Source organism: Gopherus evgoodei, chromosome 4 (genome assembly GCF_007399415.2).
Source record: "Gopherus evgoodei ecotype Sinaloan lineage chromosome 4, rGopEvg1_v1.p, whole genome shotgun sequence".
NCBI lineage: Eukaryota > Metazoa > Chordata > Testudines > Testudinidae > Gopherus > Gopherus evgoodei.
The window spans coordinates 12896476-12919585 of NC_044325.1; the positions used below are offsets into that span (position 1 = coordinate 12896476).

Consider the following 23110-nt stretch of genomic DNA (forward strand, 5'->3'; position numbering starts at 1 on the left):
CTGCTGGTTGTTGCCTACGGCACCTTGCCACGCCACCTCACATAACTGTCCTGCCAACCTGTCCCCTTGAATTGGCTCTCCAGGCTACTGATCCCCTGTGAGAACTCCAGCCCTGGCCCTGGACTGCCCCTAGCCCACTTCAGCCACTGGGCATTAAAGGCAAGTAGATTGACAGATCATCTATAACCCTCTGGAGCGCCTTCCGTTGATGTGCTTATAATCATCTGTACTGCATACAACTCACACCTGGAATATGGTTATAACATCTTTCAGTCGCCTCTTTATAAACGTAACCTTCATATAAAGTGAGCTGAAACAGTGCCCTAGAGGTTAAACTAAATAAAGTTATTTTAGTGCAGTCCCTTGTCCGGACTCCCATGTTTCGGGTTCCGGCTAATTACAGCACAGACATGCTCTCTTTATAAAAGAAACACTTCTGTTGTGCATGCACTGCAAACAGCTTCCTCTGTGCACCTCTTTATATCCGTTCTCAACCCACCGCTTTGTAAACAATTCATATACACCTCTACCCCGATATAACGGGTCCTCCAGAGCCAAAAAATCTTACCGCGCTATAGGAGAGACTGCGTTATATCGGACTTGTTTTGGCCCTCCTGCTCCCTATCCTGACTGCCCCGCCCCCTATCCACACACTCCCTCCCCGACAGGCAGTCACCAGCAGTGGCGGGAAGCGGAGCAGCCCAGCCCCAGCCTGCTCCACTCCAGCTCCCAGTCACGGTGCTCCACTTCCGCTGCTGCTAGTGAGTGCTGGGAGGTTGGGGAAAGGACACCCCTGTATTCACCTGCGTTGGGAAGCAGAGTGCCACGACCCCAGAGCACTCTGCTTTCCTTGCCCTGGCCCCAGATGTGTCACTGGGGAGGCGGGGTAGGGGAAAGGTACCGCACTCACCGACAATGGCAGAAGCAGAGCAGCCCAGCCTGCTTCACTCTGCCAGCTCTCAGCTGCAGCGCTCCACTTCCCGCCGCAAGTGAATAAGGGGAGGGGGCGTCCTTTTCCCAACCTCTCCGCACTCACCGGCAGCGGGAAGTGGAGCGCCGCAGCTGGGAGCTGATCCACTGATCCGCCGGAGCACTGCTTTACCACGTTGTATGCGAACCCTTGTTATATCGGGTCCTGTTATATCCGGGTAGAGGTGTATAGGCATGTGGCTACTGTGAGGAGGAGAGCTATCCTCTCCAGGATGCACTGACCATATCCACTGCAGAAACCAGTACACTCATTTATATACTAGGAAGCAAATGCATGGGGGTCTTGATGACCTAACCTGGTCCCTGTTCTCTTGGGATAGCTGAGATGAAGACTAAACTACTGCCCCCTAGAGCTGGTCCTTCCTGAGCAGAGTCGAAGCAGATCGCTGGGCATGGCAAGGAGGCTTGCCCTGCTGCCCATGCTGCATCGGTTCTGTGACTAAAAAGAGGACTCCATTCTCTAAGGCTGTCACCAGGCAACTTTCACACACACTGGGGACCTGACTGTCCAGGGCTTATTCCTGCACTTGATACAAAGTGCAGTATATGGCTTAGAGCCACCTTTGAACTACTTCTACTCTCAGGCTGCCTGGAGCCTTGCCTAGCCTCTAATATAAATTAGAGCAGCCTCGAGTCTGCTCTAGTTTACACTCTAGCTGAAGTGGCCCCTTATGGACAGTCCATCGCCTAAAATTCCTGGAGAACTCAAGCAATGCCCTCTACCTCCCCAACAGGCCCCTTGACACCACAGACTATGACAGCAGTAGCACACGGCTAGTGCAGCAGCTCTGTATTACTCAAGAAATCCCTGTACACGTAGGTATTCCCTAAGGGCAGTTATGGCCCTCTTTATGCAATCAAAGCAGCATAAAAGGTCTAGTATCAGGGGGTGGCCATGTTAGTCTTTATCCACAAAAACAACATGGAGTCCGGTGGCACCTTCTCCATGCATCTGAAGAAGTGAGGTTTTTTACCCACAAAAGCTTATGCCCAAATAAATCTGTTAGTCTTTAAGGTGCCACCAGACTCCTTGTTTTTTTATAAAAGGTCTAGGGTCCCTAAATTTACTTGTACAGTAACTTCAACATTTCTTTTTATACATGTGCTCTCTTAGTTTCCAAGTTTGCCTTCAAGGCTGCACAGAGCTTAACTAAATCCACCATAAACCCACGTTCAATGTATTTGTGAATTATATTTCACTATATTTTTTACAGGCTAGATCTTTGCACCATTTCTAAGCCCTAGTGCCAGATTTGAACAACTGCACACAATTAAGTACATTCCTTTTACAGTGATATGGACAACCCAACAGATCTTGTGGGCCAAGGCTTCTAACTGCGATTTCTCCAAAGACTATTGTAATCCGAGTCTAGGGAAAGCAACGACTTGCATTCACAAACTATCCTGCAACTAAGTTCGGGTAAGAGTGGCTCAGGCCAAAGTTACTTTTGGGAGGAGGGGACAAATAAGGAAAGAGCAATTGATCTGTTGTAATCTGATCTGAAAACATTTCAGAAAATTCAGGGCAGATGAGGACAAACTAAAGGGGAAAAAAATCTAGTGCAGAACAACCCTGAAATAAAAATAGCAGCATTGGATAAAAACAACCCTTCAAAGGGATGGCAGACTTTACATTAGTTTGTGCGAAAACAGCAACTAAAAAGTCTGCATGCTGTCGCCACATGGCAGTATGAAAATCATCAGTTGCTTTTGGGAGAGTGGGGGACGTCACACGGCAAAATAATCAAATGCAACCAAAGAAAAACCTGTTCTGAATTATATTGATAAAATCCTGGAGTGTTTTCCTTATTTAGCTTGGTCACAGCAATGTCACATGCTAACTTTCTACGCAGGTCAGAAATGTAATGACTGGCAATCCTCTGCAGTGCGAGCAGAGCGAAATCACTGCTAGGAATTTAATTCTTTAAATAAACAGGCATGGGATCATTTCCTTATTCTTATTTTTTAACTAAAGACACAGAGCTACTCAGAGCATCAATGAGCTGTTCCATGCACGGTTTTCCTGAACATTTCCTTTGGCAGCCAAAGAGATGTCTGCAATGACTGCACTAGCCTTTATTTCAATCTGCAAGGTAAAAAAAACCAACCAAAACTTCCCTTTTATTCCCAAGAGGCCCTGGCATATTTGTGAGCCTAATAACATCTCTTCAAAGTAGATAAAACATGAACTATCATCTTTACATTACCCAGGCAGAGAAATAGGGAGCTAATAAGCAAAGCCAGTTATTTTGCAAATATGAAATTAAGGTTGGATTTTATTATTTCAAATAAGTATGGATGATAGTCATGAATATTTGATAAGAATTCCTGCATTCACTCCATTTTTATTAACTATAAATCTGAACTGGCTTCCTGCCATAGCATATAATAGTTTGGAGTCTTTTACTAATACTGGTACGCCTGCAAATTAACCTCTTACTGATCCAATTTCAGGCCAAAACTTGAAACTTTTATGAGGGACCATTATAGTAATTTATATTCCAGTAGCACTCGAAGTCCCAACCCAGTGCAGACACATCGTAAAAAACAGCCAGTGCCCTGAAGAGACAAAGGGTGGGAGGGAAAACAGAGACACAGAAATTAAGTGACTTTTTCAAGGTAGCAGACCTGGGAACAGTACCAATGTTGCTTGATCCTTAATCCAGTACCCCACCCACTGGACCATGCTGAATCTGTGAGGAGTAAGAGAGATGTTCCCTTTGTTCCAGGATAATCCCTATTTCACACCAGACGGATCAATCCTTTATATTTCTCTCTCCCTCCCTTCATTATTACCCATATGCCTTTGAATAAAAATACAGGGTCCGATTCTGTCTGTCAACAGACATTACCCTCATGCAGCAGCTGCAGAATCACTATCCATGGGGCTGGCAGTAAAAGGAAAAAAGAATCAGAAGGGATTCTGTAATATACGAGAACAGAGAACCCCCTCCAAACCACCCGAGAGGTACACATGCCAGGGAGGAAAAACACGGTGGGGGTGAAAACGGAGAGCGTGAAGTTCTTAGAAGAGCAAACTGCTTTAAGCTGAGCAAACTGCTCCAGAAACCTACACATTACAGACCTACTACAACATGCTCTGCCATTCTTTTTCTTTAGAATCATCCCTGCCACTTGCTTCCAGCCCCTAACAGCCTGCTACAAAATGTCATAAATTATAGAGTACAAATGATGTCACACCTTGTCCTCAAAGCGAGGCTGGAAACAGCAATCATGTGTTCGCCAGCTTTGGATACACAGAAACAATTTTTGCTCCTAGTCTGTCAAAAAAAGGCCCCATTACAACAAAGGCACCAAATATATTTCCTAACAGATCTCCACCCCAACCTGCCCAATACCCTGTCGCTGACGGGGGCGAGGGAGAGGGCAAGTGTTGGCCAAGGTCAATGGCCTAATCCACTCAAGCTACAGGAAATGTAAGTACAGCAGGGGACCTGACATTGCAGATTTTCAGTTCACAGTAGTGTCAGCCTTCCTCTGTCTGGCCTCTAGGGAAGCCGGCCTCTGAACACATCAGAGGAGATAAAGTCTGGGGCTGCAACTGTCATCTGAGGATCTCTGCACGCTCCACATTTCACCCCCACGCAGGGCCATTGTAAATGACAGCCTGCAGGCTGCTCTGAGTTACCCCAGCTGTCACTGGTCCCAGAGGGTCACCACGTCAGTTGGGAAATGCCACGGCATGGGAAACACCAGGGTGCAGATATGCCCAGCCACATCTTTTCCTCTGGCCATACCATCTCTGCCAGCCACATGGAGGGTGTGTAGCATAGGTGCCATTATGGCAGCTAAACCCCACAGGAGTTTTCCCTGCGCTGGGGTGATCCTGCTGCACTGGGGTTAGCACTACTTTGTACCACTGAGCAGGGTGAGGCAGATGGAGCAGAGCAGAGTCTGGGGCCTTGATATCCAGCTTGAGAGTAGTGTTCAATGGGGGAAGATGGAAAAAGAACTAGGTAGGGCTTCGCTTTTGTCTAGAACCGGGCCTAGAATCATCCCTCACTTCTGAACATCCCTGAAGTAGGAGAAGCTGTGGAATCCAAACCTGGACCCATGGAAATGACCTCTCTCTCTCTCTTTATACAGGGCCTGTCATAAATACCACTATTGCAGTATCCTATTGTGTCCCCAACTGTGATTGGGGCCCCAATGTGCTGGGTGCAGCACAAACAGAGAGACAGACCCTGCCCCAAAAAACTTAACATCTAAATAGATTATTGGCTCAGTTTAACGATGAGGAGCCAAACCCAAACCCTGGATCTTGCCTGCACGTTGTACATGTGCAGGGACTCCTCAGCCGTGCTGCTGGGTTTCTTTTCCACTCCCACCAGGACAAGTTTGCTTGGCTTGTCTTATTAAGACTGTAAACTCTTCAGCGCTGGAAATGTCTTATCTATGTTTGTAAAGTGCCATGTAAATTTATGCACTGTATAAATGTTTTATTATAATAATCAGCAAGGAGCAAGTTTTCAAAGGCACTCTAAGTTATGCCTGTAATGTTTCTACGGGCACTGCAAATCCCTCACGCACACTGGTTAGTAGTGCATCTGCATACCCCTCTGCGCGTCCATGTAGTACGTTTAGGTACCTGCCTTGGAAATGCTGGCTCGGTGAGGTGGCTCTTCATGTGACAAGGTCCATCCGTGTCTAACTGAACTTTCTGGACACCACTGATATAGTTATGCAGTTTTGGTCTGCAATGTTGTATACCCTCCACCCTGCAAAATTAAGGAAATTCAGAGCTAAAAATGTTACTAACTCTTCAACAATAGCAGTGGAAACTGAGGCAGGAGCAGGCAGCGATTAGCCCAGGGAACCTTCTAACAAAGCAAGGAACAGAACTACTCTCCTAGTTCCCTGTCTTCCACTTTAGCTTCTCCCCGTCTCCAGTGCGTTCTCTTTATCAACATATAATGATGGGATAGCACAGTCTATGTTGAGTGACCATACATCCCGTTTTGGCCGGGACAATCCCTTTTTTAAGCTCTGTTCCGGCCGTCCCAACTCTTTTGGCAAAACTGGGCATTTGTCCCATTTGCTCTTGCCAACCGATCATCAGTTGGCAAGAGCAAACGGGACAAATGCAGTTTTGCCAAAAAAGTGGGGTTTGACTCCTAGCGAGGGATGGAGGAACGTGTGTGCGGGAATGGGGACGAGTGGCAATGCTAGCCCAGAGTGGGTGGGCAGTAGAGGTGGGCCTTGGGCCGGCCCCATGGGGGCAGGAGGTACGGGGACTCAGGACCCCGCAGGAGTGGGGGGCCTTTAGGAAAATATGGTCACCCTAAGTCTATGGTCTTACTTTTGTAAGAGAAGTTAATAAATAATAACAACTAGCATCTTATATAGCACTTTTCATCAGCAGATCTCAAGGCACTTTACAAAGGAGGTCAGTATCATTCAGTTAAATAAATTGTCTGGTTACACAAGTCCTGGAATAGGTGAAAGTAACATGTCGACCACTGCAAATAATGGTTGAGACGGCTGTGTTTATGGCGTACTACATCATCAGCCTCCAATGGTGCAGTGGATACGATGTCGCATGAGGGATCTTGGCACAACAAGATGCAACTTCTTATCTCTGAATTTCCTTGCTTCTTTTAGTGCTGATATTTGGAAAATTTGGGTGCAGGATTTTCATCAAAGTTAATGTGGATAAATCAGATTTGGAAATCTGGAGGGGGGCGGTTGAGGAAGCATCTTTAAACAGATTTTTGTATCTTCTTGATTTTGTTTCTTTAGTGGCAGTTTTTTTTAAAAAACCTGCAATGTTAACTCTTTCCCTTGTAGCCTGTCTCTTGTTTTTAATATGGAGTCAATGAAGGGATAAACATTAATGTCTGTCTTTTGTTGTTGTTTTTTTAACAAAATCAACTCCAAAACCCAATTAACAGTGTGACACTTCAAAGCAGAGCAGTAATCTTAACTTTCAAAAATTCAGAGTATATTTTTGCTTGCCAAGAATACTTAATACTACAAACAGGAATCTCATACAAAATCCCAGTGAGTGTAAATTCATAGTCAATGTCATTCGAGTTTCTGAAATTTTTGCTGACATTTACAGAAAACGTGAAAATGGCAGATGTGCTAAATGACTTTTTTCATCAAAAGGGTTAGTAGTGATTTGACATCTAACATAGTGAATGCCAGTGAAAATGAAGTAGGATCAGAGGCTAAAACTGTGAAAGAGCAAGTTAAAAAGTATTTAGACAAGTTAGATGTCTTCAAGTCTCCAGGGCCTGATGAAATACATCCTAGAATAGTCAAGGAGCTGACTGAGGAGATATCTGAGCCATTAACAATTATCTTTGAAAAGTCATGAAGGACAGGAGAGATTCCAGAGGACTGGAAAAAGGCAAATATAGTGCCCATCTATAAAAAGGGAAATAAGGACAACCAGGGGAATTACAGACCAGTCAGTGTAACTTCAGTACCAGGAAAGATAATGGAGCAAATAATTAAGCAATCAATTTACAAACATCTAAAAAATAATAAGGTGATAAGTAACAGTCAACATGGATTGGTCAAAAACAAATTGTGTCAAACCAACCTAATAGCTTTCTTTGACAGAGTAACAAGCCTTGTGGATGGGGGAAGCAGTAGATATGGTATATCTTGACTTTAGTAAGGCTTTTGATATTGTCTCACATGACTTTCTCATAAACAAACTAGGGAAATACAACCTACATAGAGCAACTATGAGGTGGGTGCATAACCGGTGGGAAAACTATTCCAAGAGAATACTTATCAGTGGTTCACAGTCAAGCTAGAAGGGCATATCAAGTGGGGTCCTGCAGGGATCAGTTCTTGGTCCAGTTCTGCTTAATATCTTCATCAATGATTTAGATAATGACATAGAGAGTACACTTATAAAGTTTGCAAACGATACCAAGCTGGGAGGGATTGCAAGTGCTTTGGAGGATAGGATAAACATTCAAAATTATCCGGACAAACAGGAGAATGGTCTGAAGTAAACAGGATGAAATTGAAGAAGGAAAAATGCAAAGTACTCTACTTAGGGCAGAACAATCAGTTACACACATACAAAATGGGAAATGACTGTCTAGGAAGGAGTACTGTGGAAAATGATCTGGAGGTCATAGTGGATCACAAGCTAAATATGAGTCAACAGTGTAACACTGTTGCAAAAAAAGCAAACATCATTCTGGGATGTATTAATGGAAATGTTGTAAGCAAGACAGAAGAAGCAATTCTTCTCCTGTACTCCGCACTGATTCGGCCTCAGCTGGAGTATTGTGTCCAGTTCTGGGTGCCACATTTCAGGAAGGATGTGGACAAATTGGAGAGAGTCCAGAGAAGAGCAACAAAAATAATTAAAGGTCTAGAAAACATGAATTGTGAGGGAAGATTTAAATAATTGGATTTGTTTAGTCTGGAGAAGAGAATACTGAGAGGGGACACAATAACAGTTTTCAAGTATGCAAAAGGTTGCTATAAGGAGATGGGAGGTAAATTGTTCTCCTTAACCTCTGAATATAGGACAAGAAGCATTAGGTCTAAATTGCAGCAAGGAATATTTAGGTTGGACATTAGGAAAAACTTCCTAACTGTCAGGGTGGTTAAGCTCTGGAATAAATTGCCGAGGGAGGTTGTGGAATCTCCATCACTGGAGATTTTTAAGAGCAGGTTAGGTAAACACCTGTCAGGAATGGTCTGGATAATACTTTGTCCTGCCATGAGAGCAGGGAACTGGACTAGATGACCTCTCAAGGTTGCTCCCAGTCCTATGATTCTATGATTCTATCGTTAAAATCATCATAGATATTACCACATGATTCCCATTAATATCAAATCAGCTCCTTTTGACCTTGACCAAACAAGATGTCAATAAACATTATTTTGCCCTCAACTACAGGGGTTCAGCTACTATAGTTTTAATTTGTATGGTGCTCCAATGGAAGTTAATGCCATGCAACTACGAGCAGAATTGTGCACTTGTCACCAGGGAGCTCAGTTCCATTTAGGCACCTAAATGCAATGTACAGAAGATATGGCCACTGTATTTAAGTGTATAAATGGGAGCTGAACATTTCCAAAAATGTGTCCATTAGAATGTAAATCTTAAAATGAAAACATCCACAGAAGTCATCGGAACTTTGTCCAGTTTTCATACTACACAATACAGAGAAAGAAAAATAAGGTACAGGAAGCTGACATTTTTCAAACGTAAGTAATTTGGATTTATAAAGCATTTTATAAATAAGTGATTGGTCCATTTTATCCTCAGGCTTCTGTGGAAGCTTACAGAGAACAAACATGTTCATTTAGCCGCAAAACAGGAAAGTGGTGACAATCTAGCTAACAAATATTTTGTTTAAAATGTAGCTACTTTGCTCTTGAACTTCATGGAAACAAGCATAGACTTTTGAAATCCTGAGAATTTTACCATTTTTATGCATGACAAGATTTAACCCAATTTAAATCAAATATTGTAATAAAATAACATTACGACTCTCATTGAATTGGTAAAGGGATCTAGTATCAGAGGGGTAGCCGTGTTAGTCTGGATCTGTAAAAGCAGCAAAGAATCCTGTGGCACCTTATAGACTAACAGACGTTTTGGAGCATGAGCTTTCGTGGGTGAATACCCACTTCGTCAGATGCATGTAACGAAGTGGGTATTTCCCCAAGAAAGCTCATGCTCCAAAACGTCTGTTAGTCTATAAGGTGCTACAGGAATCTTTGCTGCTTTTAAAGGGATCTAGGAAGAATTCAGCCAGGCTAGAGTACAGCTGCACGAATACTGTGTTTACTTTGTATCCTGCTTCTGGTTGTTACTTAAGCACCTAGAGGCAGATTTTTAAAGGTGTTTAGGTGCCTAAAGATGCAAAAATCCATGTAAGGTAATGAGGCACTTTTCAAAATCCCACAAGGTGCCCATCTGTCTCTTTAGGTGCCCAGATCTTTTAAAAATTGGGGACTCAGATACTGCAGGGATGGGTGCTATAGATAAGATAGTGTCTCACACCTTCTGGTCACCAATGAGAATCTAGCCCATCTAGATATTGACTGAAAGTTGTGATTATGGGTATGTCTACACAGCATTTTGGAGCAAGGCTCCCAGCCCAGGTCAACAGACTCAGGCTTCTGAGCCCAAGCTGCAACCTGAAAGCACTGTCAATACAGAGATTTGTAGAGCACTGGTGTGAGCCCCACTAGCCCAGGTCAATCGACCCAAACTGGGAGACTCACTCCAAAATGCTGTGTAGACATACCCCGTGTGGCACTCTGTTCTCCGCAGACAAGTGTTCCTACCGCATTGGCTTGAATTGCTAAACCTTGCTGGCAGAACTAGTCAAAGTTTTTCATTTGAAAAAAAGGTTTTGACAAAAAGGCCTTTTTCCCCAAAACAAACATTGCGGGGGTTGTGAAATTTTCCAGGTTTTTGACAAAAAAACAGAAATTTTTCAGTTTTCAGAAACATTTTTTTGGCCTACTTTTTCCAGTGGAAGAATGGAAATAGGATGAAGGGGAGAAAAAAAAGTTAAACAAAAAAATGGTGGCCAGCTATATTTGCTGGTAGTCTCCTGAGGGAGGCCAAGTATTGAGAATTAACTAACTGCTTTCTCATACCCAGAAGCAGAGCCGATGTAGGGGCTGGGGTGTCACATGCCCACCTCCTAGCCTTCTGCCAGGGTTTATATCTTTATTTCTTTTTTTTCTCCTAGGACTGGGTTCAGAATTGTGCCTCCTTTCCACTATCAACAGTTATGTGTCGCCTCTGCCCAGAAGTGATCCGCCCAAGGGCAGACACACTGGTGAGGGCTGTGTGGGGAAGTCTCCACTTTACTGCACATGCTGTATGTCTCCAAGATGTTCATTCTGCAGAGTGGTAGAACGCATCGTGAATCACGTGTAAGTAGTCGTAGGTTCAAATCCCATCTACTGCATTGCACAGGAGACTGATATTACTGCCGCTGTCCTGTGGCACTAAAACACGCAATCAAATTTCACCCTTGCAGGGCTCAAAACATGCCTGCCAAGTTCTGTCTTATAGAGAACTAAAAGTGACTGAGCTTAAACCGATCAAAATGGAAGTTCCTAAAGAAAATGCACTAGAAGATGATATTTTAAATCAAGGCTGATCAATTTAAACACACATCACACTAGCTAGCGCAGCCTGCTGTCCCAGAAAGCCCTGACAGATGACATACATACAGTCCCAGGTTCTCAGATAGCTCTCTTACACATTGGGCTGAGTTCTGTGTGCTAAATCTCACGGAAAAGGCTCGCCAAAAGACCCAGTCTCCACACAGAAGAGAGATGGCTACACAGCGTCTTTCCTCAGCAGCTGAGCACATTTGCACCATTGGCTTCAGTTCCAGAAAGTCGCTTCCCAGGCAGTAATTCAGTGCTATAACCTGGGCAGAGCGCAGTATGTAAGACAGGAAGGAACAAAAATTGGAGAGGAAGGTGATTTATACCTGGTGCTTTGTCCCTCCCCTTGTTCTGTATATGGAGGCCTAGTCACTGTTTAACCTGAGTTGCATTTAGTGGAGTCATCCCCGGGACAGAGCTGTCACCATTGCCCATCAACAGAACTGCCAGTGTTTGGCCAAGAAAGTCGTAATAAGATTGGAACAAGCACAGGAGCTCTCACTGTCCCACACAAGGAGCGAGGGGAGCTTTGAAGGAACGCGGCTCCCCGAAGCTAGAGAGCAGAGGGAGAGCTCTCCTTGGCTGTAAGTAGAGGAAGGGGGAGCTGAGCTCTGCCCCCTTCACTCCTGCTCCCAATGAAGCTGGAATAGAAGCAAACTAGCTTCTCTCTCTCCCTCTCTGAAGAGAGCAGGAGGCTAAACCTGTGTCAGACCCAGTCTGGCTCACCCACTCTTATTTTACAGTAGCTCACATATAACTCACTAACAAAAAGTAGTGAACTTACACTTCCACAAGGGAAAAGTCTAGGGTGAGGTTTTACCAAATGGTTCAGAGACAGCTTTATCACTACATTCCTGTGAAAGGCGAGAGACCAGCTCAAGAGCGAGGACATAGGTGTGACAGCCACCCTCTTGGCTGATGCACCAGGGACCTCTAGAGCTAAAAGGCTGAGCTGCTAAAGCATGAGTGGAAGAGCCCAGGCTCCACAGCTGGGGGCCATAACTATTCACATCCTCGACAAACAGGCACAGGGGGGCTCTGTAATGCACACTTCTCAGTAGGTTACACAGGCACCCTTGTACCTAGGCTAGAGCAATGGGAGAACCAGATCCAAGAATGGTAAGAACTGTTGTATTAATGCTCAAACAAGACATCTTCTGAATTCAACACACCAGATCCACAAACAAGGAACCCAACTACTGAGGGCAGAGTGCTAAAGTCTCTACTCTTTCATCATTTTGGCCAAGAATAAGAGAACCATCTCAAGGGGAAAAAACATGGCTTTTCAGCCTGGCTGAGGCTATGTGGTAACATGCAACAGCCTTGTTTTATGAGTCCTAGTTGCCTTACAGCTTGGGATTCTCCACTGTCTATCTGAGTATTTATACAGTCACCCATTATTATGGACCCCTATGGTATCTAAGCATTAAAAACAGGTTCTTCAAAGTCAAATCCACACGCAGCTGGAACAGACTTTGAAATCAGAAGACAAGGAAAGATCATGAGCCAGCATGAGGCCACAGAATTATACAAGAAAACCAAGCCAAACAGGAGATTTTTTCCATCAGATAGAGTGCTGATAATATGCAGATGACACATCCCCACCTATCCTTCACCCCATACAACCACACCACTACCACCAAGACAGATGAAATCAGCTCATGGATGCAGAAGAGTTGGCTAAAGCTGAACCCAAGCAATGAAGAGGTGATGCTGGTGGGCAGAAGAAAGTCTTTTCAGAACTTGCATCCAGGGTGCAGGCTCCATGGGTTGCAAGTTCAAAACCGCAACTGGTCACTTCAGTCCGTAGTCTAGAAGTTCTCTTGGATTCCTCACTGATGCTGAGCTCTCACAAAGCAACAGCCACGAGTAACATTTTCTACCACAGAGGTTCTCAAACTCCCAGAGGGTCGGGACCCCTCAGGGGGTCACAAGGTTATTAAATGGGGGGTCGCGAGCTCTTAACCTCCACCCCAACCTCGCTGTGCGTCCAGCATTTACAATGGTGTTCATATATAAAAAAGTGTTTTTAATTTAGAAGGGGGGGTCGTACTCAGAGGCTTGCTATGTGAAAGGGGTCAGTAAAAAAGTTTGAGAACCACTATTCTACCATTTCTGGTTGGCTAGGAAACTCTACTCCATCTTTGCATACAAAGACCAGACCTCAGTTATTCACACCTTCATCACCTCTCACTACAGCAATGTGATATACCATGACATCTTCAGCACTTAGGAAACGCCAACTCGTATGGAATGCTGCTGTGCCTCTTCTCAGCAACGCAGGCTACCATGAACACATCACACCTGTTCGTTGCTCTCTATGCTGGCTTCCCACAGAATTTCTAAGCCAGGTCAATGTCTCAGTGCTTATCTTCAAAGCACTCCATGGCCTGGGCTCATGATTGTAGGGACTTATCCTCCCTACTCTGGTCGGGTGCGGCGCTGGACCGGGGTTGTGTCCGGGCTCTTCACGTAGAGCCGCCGCCTCCTCGCTGCCTCCTTGCTTCCCCCCGGGCCGGTCTCTCTGCTGCCGCCATCCGGGGGAGGAGGCGAGCGGCTCGGGCCGCGGCCCCCGCTCCTCGCTCCCTCTCATGCGCTCGGACGCCGGGCGCTGCTGGGGCCCCAGCCGGGCAGCGCGGGGAGCCCAGGCGGCTGGGCTCGGCGCCGCTCCTGCTCTGATGTCGGGTAGGTGTGGGTCCCTGCGCAAGGCGCTCCGCGGGCAGAGGTGGGCGGCAGCTGTCACACGTGGGTGTCCGTTGCCTCCTCAGCTGGAGTCCTGTGGCTGTGGCTGGGGGGGCTGGTCCGAGCCGCTTGTTCTCTGTGTTCCACACGGAGCGATTGGTTCAGGAGAGGAGAGGGGAGGAGGCTGTAGATCCTTCTTTGTATGGTCGGGGATTGCGTTGTTGCGGTTGGCCAATCGCGTGATTAGAGGCATGGTAAGCGCGTGATTTTTCTTCTTGTCCAATTAGATTGCTAGCATGTATGATGTTAGCCCACATGATTGGTTCTTATGTAACCAGACTTAACTATATAAGGAGGTGGTGGAAGAGAATAAAGGTGATTCCTGACTTGTTTGCAGCTGTGTTGACTGTGTGAATTTTCTTCGCTCCGCATGAGATACCACACATGATACCTAAAGATCATCTGAAGGTCTAGGACAAAGACCACAGTTGACAACTTCACTCCTTTCACAATGAGAAGCTGCACACCTGTGGCCTTCACTCTTGAACGTCAATCAACATCTAAAAATCTCAAGCAGACTCTTATTTAGTTTCCTACAACTCTGTCATTCTTGTGTTAGAAAAACCCATATATGAAGCAAGCATGACTATAGCCTTGCCTCTCTTAAGTGTGAAACTCACCCCCAGGCAGAGAGCTAGGGTAAAGCCTACTTTGAGGGCATTCTGCTAGGAGTGAATTCCACCCTTATCGAGTAGAGTGGGTCCAGCGAATTCAGCCCTTTTTCTATTTGCAGATTATCCACAACGAGACTGTGATTTTTACAGAGGTTTTCATACCCAACATCAGGTGTACGTGAACAAATCCCAGCCACTGGTGGGTCAACCAGCAGCAAGTGGGTGAGCCAGAAAAACAGCCATTTGCCAAGCGCTTGCACAAAGGTATGTTTGCATAAACAAATAGCTAATAAGAAGGGAACACATACAGATAAAGCAAACAGCTGCTCAGAATTCAATCCAGGGCTCCTAACCGTGTTTTACAGTATTTGCCTGGGACTGCACCACCAGCGGAAGAATGGAAAGGCGGCTTATTGGCAATATATCCAGAGGAATAGTGGGAGGAGAAGAGAATGAACTGAAAAGAGAAAGAGATGAACTGAAGGGTGAACATAGGGAAGGTGATTGTTTTTACACAGAAAGCTTTTGGCACATTAAAGACAGCTAGAGACACACAGCTAGAAGCAATTGCTGTAGGCACCACATGGGTTATGCAACTGTAAATGGGAGAGGAGGTTGGTCCATGACAGTCCCTTGATCAAGATGCGGTGTGTGCCAGGGCTGCCCAGAGGATTCAGGGGGGCTGGGGCAAAGTAATATCAGGGGCCCCTTCCATTAGAAAAAGTTGCAATACTATAGAATACTATATTCTCATGGGGGCTCCTGCAGGGCCTGGGGCAAATTGCCCCATTTGCCCCCTCCTTCCCCGCAGGTGGCCCTGGTGTGTGCTATACTGGGCTTTGAGATCCCCTAGCCTCAGTACTATACAACACAGTTACCTCTGTTACTCTACGCAGTGTGATGCAGTGTAACGCCCAGGAATATCCAGTGAAGAATGCAAATAAACATTTCACTGACCAAAATGAAAGGCAGCATTTCTTTGAAAACGAGCATCACTTAAGTATCTTTACAAATCTGGGTCTAGGTGACTTGCTGAAGGTCACAGAGTATTGAAGCCAAGTACTGAAGCTTGATCCTAGCCTATAAGGCTGAACCACAAGACCATCCTTCCTTTGGAGGGCCTTGAGTTCCTCACATGAAAGACACTACCGAAGCATTATTATTAATACCAGAGTATCATTCACAAGCACATTCTTGAATACCACACACAAGACTTTAACAGAGGTGCAGCAATATTACTAAATGCAGCAACTACCCAAAATATGGATTTATTACATTAAAAATGATGCGCACTGAACAGCCAGAATACGGTCAGTAGAGAATATCTATTTCATTCCTTTCACTTATGAGAAACACGTTCATACTGTATCAGAGGGGCAGCTGTGTTAGTCTGGATCCATAAAAGCAGCAAAGAGTCCTGTGGCACCTTATAGACTAACAGACATATTGGAGCATGAGCTTTCGTGGGTGAATACCCACTTCGTCGGATGCATGTCATAATGTACTTCCACTTGGGGCTCTCGAGAGTTATATACATTTTTCACATCCTGAAAGACAGATAATAATCTCCTTCCTGGAGGAACTATCTCATCCCTTTTCTAGTCTGCTATGGCAGCTTCTTTAGACTACACTTTGAATCAAAGATCACTCTTTCCCTTCATGCACAGAAATCTCATATCTTAAAAAAAGCCAGATACACATGTATTTGTTAACGTTGTGCTTGTAAACAGGCTGTAAGGTAATACCTACACAGTTACATGTTCTGTAACCGAATCTCTGCTTCACTCACTCAGAACTGATGAGATTTGTGAATTATGGGTTAGATCTTTGGCCCCCATGGCACCAAAAAAAGATAGAAAGTTGCCCTGACAGATCAGCCTGGGATTCCCATGCATCAGGGAATTCCTGGCTGGTGTCAAGAGGAAGGAACTATGGCATTAAGGCTGTGCTTTCGCTGGAAATGCTACAGCTGTGTCACGGTAGCACTTCAGTGTAGACACTGACTACAGTGATGGGAGGTGTTCTCCTGTCCTTTACTTTATCCTACTTCCCAGGAGGCAGTCACTAAGTCAATGGAAGAATTTTTCCACTGCCCTAGCACTGCTTACACCAGCGGTTAGGTTGGCTTAACGTCAATCAGGGTGTGTATATTTCACACCCCTGAGCGATGTAGCTGGGTTGACCTTTCAGGATAGACCTGGCCTTAGTCACCTTTGCCCATCTTAGGTCCTGCCCCAAACCTAGCTCATCCAGACTTCTGTCATCTTCCAACAGGTTCAAAGGATCTTCCTTTACAAATTCAATTAAACCACCCACTCACACGTTCTGTATGCACAGAGTAGCTTAAAATCATGCTTTGGCAGCAGAGCAGAGGTCTACAGAAAGCACAACAGCAGTGTCAGGCTAGTTCCAGAAAACAGATCAGGACTTAATTTTCCTCACTGAAAGTGGGGACCTGCCTGCAGGGCATGTCACTTGGTAAATGTTGAGACGTTCTTGTTCTGTCACGTGCTTCTCACTATGGCAGAGCTATTGATACAGCTACTGTAACAGCCAGAAGACAATTCACTGCGTTGTTTTGGAGTTTGTTTCTGTTTCGCGACTTCTTATTTTTTAAAGGCTAAAAGCTGTGGCCTGGAGCTGTGGAAGCTATGGCCCTGATTCAGCGAATCACTCAAGCAAGTGTGTAATCCCAACCTGATCCAACAAAGCACGTGCTTAACCTTAAACGCAGGATTAAATCCAATGGGCTTAAAGTTAAGCAGGTGCTTAAGTGCTTTGCTGAATCAGGGCTCAAATTGCCAAAGTAAATCACTAAAAACTGGAAGCTTCTATATCAAGCTAACAAAATAAATGTCTTATTTTCTACTTCTGCTCGTACACAAGGCCACATTCACTCCTTCATCCCAGAGTGCTAAGTAAGGTCATGGTGCAGCGATAAAGATACACAGTGAAGTGGTAGTAAACTATACTCTGCATTCACTGTAAGAATCCAGGTAAAGTATTCAGCTGTGTGGCCCGTAAAGAGGACAGGACTGCTGTTGGTGACACTGGACAGCTCCCTCTGCACGTGGTCCTGATGCTGCCCAATCACCAGACAGCCTGGCCCCACTGGCAGCTTGCCAAAAAATGTCTGCACACAGCAAAGCCCTATGGCATAATAATATGCAGCATCTGGGCTGATGTCAGTTGATATCAGGGGGCATATTCTGTAGCAGCATCTAGATTCTTTCCCAATCCCTGTCAGCCAGCCCAGGCGGTTCAGACTCACGTACACACTGTTCATGCTGCAGGGTGTTCATTCTGCTCAGAGTGTGTCTGCCGACCAGGATCCTAGCAGGGACCCATAGAACACCTGTCTGCAGCCCCTGTGGAGTCTTAGTCTCAGGTGAGGCTTGTTCTGAGATCTCTGCAATAGACTCTTACTATCCTTAAGTGCTTAGATACTACAGTGATGAGTGCTGTAGAAAGACCTAAGATAAACAGAATATTAGGGTTGGTAGGGACCTCAGGAGGTCATCTAGTCCAACCCACAGCAGAACCAATCCCCAGACAGATTTTTGCCCCAGATCCCTAAATGGCCCCCTCAACGATTGAGCTCACCCTGGGTTTAATCAGGCTGATGCTCAAACCACTGAGCTATCCCTCCCCCCCAGAGAGATAACACATTAGTGAACACGAGGGTGGCCAACAGTCCAGTTGAAAAGGGGCCCCGATAGTGTCCGGTCGGCTCTCCTGCAGGCAGGGGAAGCACCGAGTCATCACCTGTGCCAGGCCCTACTCAGCCAGGGTCACCTCCTAGCTGCATCGCGCGGCTGCAGCTCCCAGCCCTGGCTCTCCAGGCGAGTCCCTCCCAACCCACACAGGAGGGGAAGAGCCGTGAATGAGGGTGGGGCCTCATGAGGAAGGGGCAGGCAGGGGCGGGGCCTTGGGGGAAGGGGCATGGTAGGGGTGGGGCCTCAGGGAAGGGGCAAGGCAGGGAAGGTTCCATTTTTTATATATTACACAGTTTCCAGTTTTTATATACTATAAAGTTGGCAATTCTAGTGAACACGCTTGTCCACACAGAAGGGATGGCTATTGTGTCTCCAATTCTCCCTTTCCTCTCCCACCCTGCTTGCCGGTGTGCATTGCCTAGCGCTCAAGGTCAGAACCTGGAATCTCTTTTCTGGGCCAGTGCGCCTACCGTGCAAAATGGACACTTGTACCCTTGCAAATCCTATAGGGACCTAACAGGAAAAAAGGGCAGCCTCCTCCTTAGCTTACAAGCTAGGGAGCTTTTACACACTTCTATACATTTTAAATTGGGGAATGATGGTGTCAAGTTATACACAAATCACCTTATACACAGGAAGACATGATATTAGTTTTTGGAAAGGGCTCATCCATATTGGGAGTAGGCGGGACAGAGAACTATCTTCTCTTATTCCTAAAAGAGGGGCCCAAGCGCCAAATGAGATCAACTACATACAGACAGATGGGAAAACTCACCCCTGTAAATTAGTATATTCAGAAGGATCTCAATTTCTAATGCTACATTTCATGCGATGTAAACTTTTTGTAACATATGTATTTTAGCAAGGATCAAAATCTTAGTTAATGGTAGAGTACAGTAAACCTTTTACTTCTTTATCTACTTTTTTTAGAATGAATAGACAAAAGAAAAATATCTATTACTCTGCAGACTGATAGGACTGTCATACGCACACGCACGTTTTCCATAGCTCCACGCTCACATACTGTACCAGTTGGAGTAAAGACATTTCCTAGAAAATACTGTGTTTTTGCCTTTTTGTAAGATCAGCTATTAAGTCACTCATTGATCTTCATCGTTATATTTCACCGACATTATATCTTTATTTCATCTTCCCATTACTTCACACTGGAAATACACTTTGGTCTCTAGTGGGTGAAATTCATCCCTGTCGTGCGGGCCAGCACGAGGCCTATGCACTACGCTGTACTTGGAGGTCTTAGAGTGAAATCCTGGCTCCACTGAAGTCAATTTAGAATATCAAACTATTTAGTATCTATATTCTTAATATGTAGAACGTCTGGATTCTCAGAATTACAACTGTATAAAACAGTGCAAAGTACGAGAGACTCATTTTTAAAAATCACTAAAATAATTTCAGAATATATTTTAACCTAAATAAAGTAACACAGTAAAATCTCCCACCCAATATTTTCAAAAGTGACTACTGATTATGGGTGTGCCAAGATTTGAAGTCCCCATCTTGAGACACCCGAAAGGCAGCTGATTTTTCAGAACACCCACCCTTTAAGATGTCTTACCTTTGCACCCAAAAACTGAGTCAGCTAAAATCACTAGTCTTTCTGTATTGCCAGTTGCAAGCCCTCAAAAATCACAATTTCGGGCTCCAAATATCATGACACTGGCTTAAAGATCATGAGATTTTTTTAAAAACAGTATTGTTTTTATTTGCTTTCTAGTTTTTGACTATTTAGGTGAACTTGGGTCAGTTTTCAAGCTTTTCTCTGCAACCACGAGGACCAGAAGCTTATTTTGGTTTGTTTTTTTCAAATGAAAGCCACATTTCTCACCTAATCACCTGCTTCTAGTCCCTGGGGTTCTAAGGAAAACCCCACATATCAAGAAGCTTGCGATATAACCATGAGTGTTGGCAACACTAAATCTTGGCCTCCAAGAGTGTTTTCTGAAATCTGTAACGTGTTCAATTTGTAGGACATTTAAGACCCTGTTCCTGCACTGAGTACAATGCAGGAAACCCCCCTGCACCCAGGCAAAGCCCCACCGACTTCAGCAACCTACCTATGCAGCATTGCAATATCAGGGCCTCACTCAACCATGCATTTTGATACAGAGTGTGTGTAGAAGGCTGTATTGCAGCAGATATAAAAACCCTGTTTTGCTGCCAAAGCAAACCTGAGGCAACGTGCTTAAGTCTTTCCCCCTACCCATATTTAGCAAATCTCTCGATTGTTCTCCACTGGAGTTTTTTTGCCAGACTTCAGGAATAGGCCCACCTTGATCAGATTTCACTGGTCAGTGGACTGAACCATCACATTACTTCCACATGCTTTTATTCCTGTTTGGTGCGTCTTCCTAGCTCCTCTTCAAAAAGTCCTGGCTTGACTGTGTTGCTAGAGACACATCAAATGACCTACCTACTCTATTGCTCAATGTACCTAGCACACTGCTGGTACCCTACAAATAATCTCATGTGGTGGATTTACTCAGTTTGTTTGTTTCCCAGCTGCATGCGAAAGAAGAATTTTTTATTGTGTTTCATTGTCTGGCTACTATCTCTCATATCAAGTATAAAGCCTGTGAGCGTGTGTCTAGAACTGACACTTTGTTGGTTGATCCTCGGTTTATTCTTGCCATTAAGGCTGGCTGGCTGTGTTGTAGCTTTTAGAAGTGGTTAATCTTTGATTTCACACAGAGTTTAAACAGTCGTAGAAAACAGATTGTTCTTTATTTTTTTTCCACTTAATTTTTTTCTGTTCATAAATATACTGGCTACTGTTTCAACTTCGAGTTTTAGTTACTGCATTTTAAGTATCATGTGTGGCCATTTGAGCTTTTGCAAAATGTAAAATAATTATTAAACAATAAAATCCTACTGTGTAACTTTTGCACAGATGGAAAACAGTGAATCACTTTTCATTAAATTAACTTCCATTGTTTAAAAAAATAAATGGTTCTAGAGACCACCGGGACATTTATAGTTCCACAGAAACATTCTAAAGCTTTACCAGCTGCCAAAACCCCACCGCTCTTAATTAAAACCATCAAAAGCAAAAATATTTAATTCTACAGGGAGCACTTGCTTTAATTTTTGCTTCTTCAGCTTAAAAAAAAAAGGGCCTTCACCAGAGAAGTTTTATATTAAAGTAGCATGAAGAAAATTCACTCTGTAATTCATTGCTTTTTTTTCTGGAAAAGTCTAACCCTATACAATTAAGTTTTGTGCAGAAAATGAGTATTCTACCTGTCTTATGTTAAAACAGCTACTAGAGAGGAGTGATATATATTTAAACCTTCCCAAAACAGAGTGAAATGCTAAAACTATTTTTTCAGAGCTTCACTGTCTGGACTGAGATTAGTGAGTCAAGCAAAATTCCCGCAGACTTCAGTGGGAGTTTTGCCCAAGTAATGACTGCAGGACCGAAGCGTTAAACACAGGGCACATTGACTGCACAATCAACATTCCTTGTCTTCTTCTGAGCTCTGTCATTTTATCTGTTCTACGGGGATCGCCTAATTAGCTGGCCTTAGCCATGAATTTGTTGTAGCAAATCAGGATCTAAATCCACGATCTCTTAATCCCTCATTTCAAAAAGCAAAACCAACCCCGTTTAGTGTAACCTGCCAATAAGTAAAGTATTCAGAGAAGAGAACAAATCATCTCTGCGCTACAGGCGGGTAAATTCTAAAACAATGGCTTGTCTCTTCCATAATATCGGACGGGATATGAAAGAGTGGCTCCAGACATAGCTGGAAAACTAATGACCGCGAGAAACCTGCTACACCGTATGGTCTGTAAAGATGAGGGATGGCTCTGCAGCAGCTCCAGGCATCACAAATCTCCTAGGGATTCAGCAATCCTATGCTCTAACTTACCGGAAAAGACAAGGCTACCTGTACAGCAGCTTGGTTTTTGGTGGGTGGAATAAAGAAGGGGGGAACTTTACAATCCCATCTGACTTTTAAGGGAGTGTGTGTGGAAGCGGGTATCTTTTAGGCGAGCAGCACCACATGCCATCTACCAAGGAGAGGCGGTTGTTGAGATCCTCCTGGGTAACTAAATGGGGGTGAAACAGTTTGTGGGCGAGGAGCCGCACTGCACACCGAGCAGCAGCCGGGCGCTGGGCTGCCGGACTCCGGTGCTGGCTCCGTTACTCCGCAATTGCCAGCGTTTGGCTAACACGCGAGACCAGGGCAAAGCCCCAGCGCGCAGCCACAGCCACGCGGAGAAACCCAGCCAGCCCCGCGCTGCCCTGCAAGCAAACCCCAGCGAGCGCCCCCCCTCGCATCCCTCCCCCACCCCAAAAACCACGCTCCAGGGCAGCTTTTGCAACCCCCCATTTGCAAGTGCCGGCTAAAAACTAGCCCCCTGGTTTCCTTTGCAACCACCCCAGGCTGGGGGAGAGGCACTTGCCACAGCCGGCCCCTGACGCCCACGGCTGCTCCTGCTTCTGTGCAATGCCGGCTCCTGCCCCCCGAGGAAAATCCGCCCCCCACCCAGGGGCGAGGGGGGGAACTTACTTTTCTGGCTGGAGTAGCCGGGGTAATAGCCATAGTAGCCCGTGATCCGTAAGATCCTGTCCTCGATGGTGGCCACCCCGTTGGGCGCTGCCTTGACATCCATGGGGAGCGGCTGGGGGGCAGGTGCGGAGGCGGCTGCTGCTGCAGCTGCCGCAGCTCGTGGTGCAGCCGCTGCTCTGCTCCGGCGCTGGGGCTCTGGCTCCGCCGCCTGGCGCAGGACGGGCTCCCCCCCGCACCGCTGCAGCCGCCGCCGAGTCAGCCTCCCGCGCCGCTGCCAAGCGTCCTGCGGCTCCGCTCGGGCCACTGCTGGGCCGCTGCTGGCGGGCTGGAGCGCCGGGTGAGGAGGAGTGCGGTGGGATCGGGCAGCAGCGAG

At 45.5% G+C, this 23110-nt stretch overlaps 1 protein-coding gene across 2 annotated transcripts in view; it reads right to left on the reverse strand.

Moving 5' to 3' along the window:
* Positions 1-22854, reverse strand: part of SLC35F4 (solute carrier family 35 member F4) — a 187050-nt gene extending 164196 nt beyond the window's left edge. For both annotated transcript variants that reach the window (XM_030558457.1, XM_030558455.1), the window contains exon 1: positions 22738-22854. In XM_030558457.1, the coding sequence (XP_030414317.1) occupies positions 22738-22840 (103 nt within the window). In that variant the 5' untranslated portion in view covers positions 22841-22854. The remainder of the gene's footprint in view (positions 1-22737) is intronic.
* Between the last annotated feature and the right edge of the window lie 256 nt (positions 22855-23110).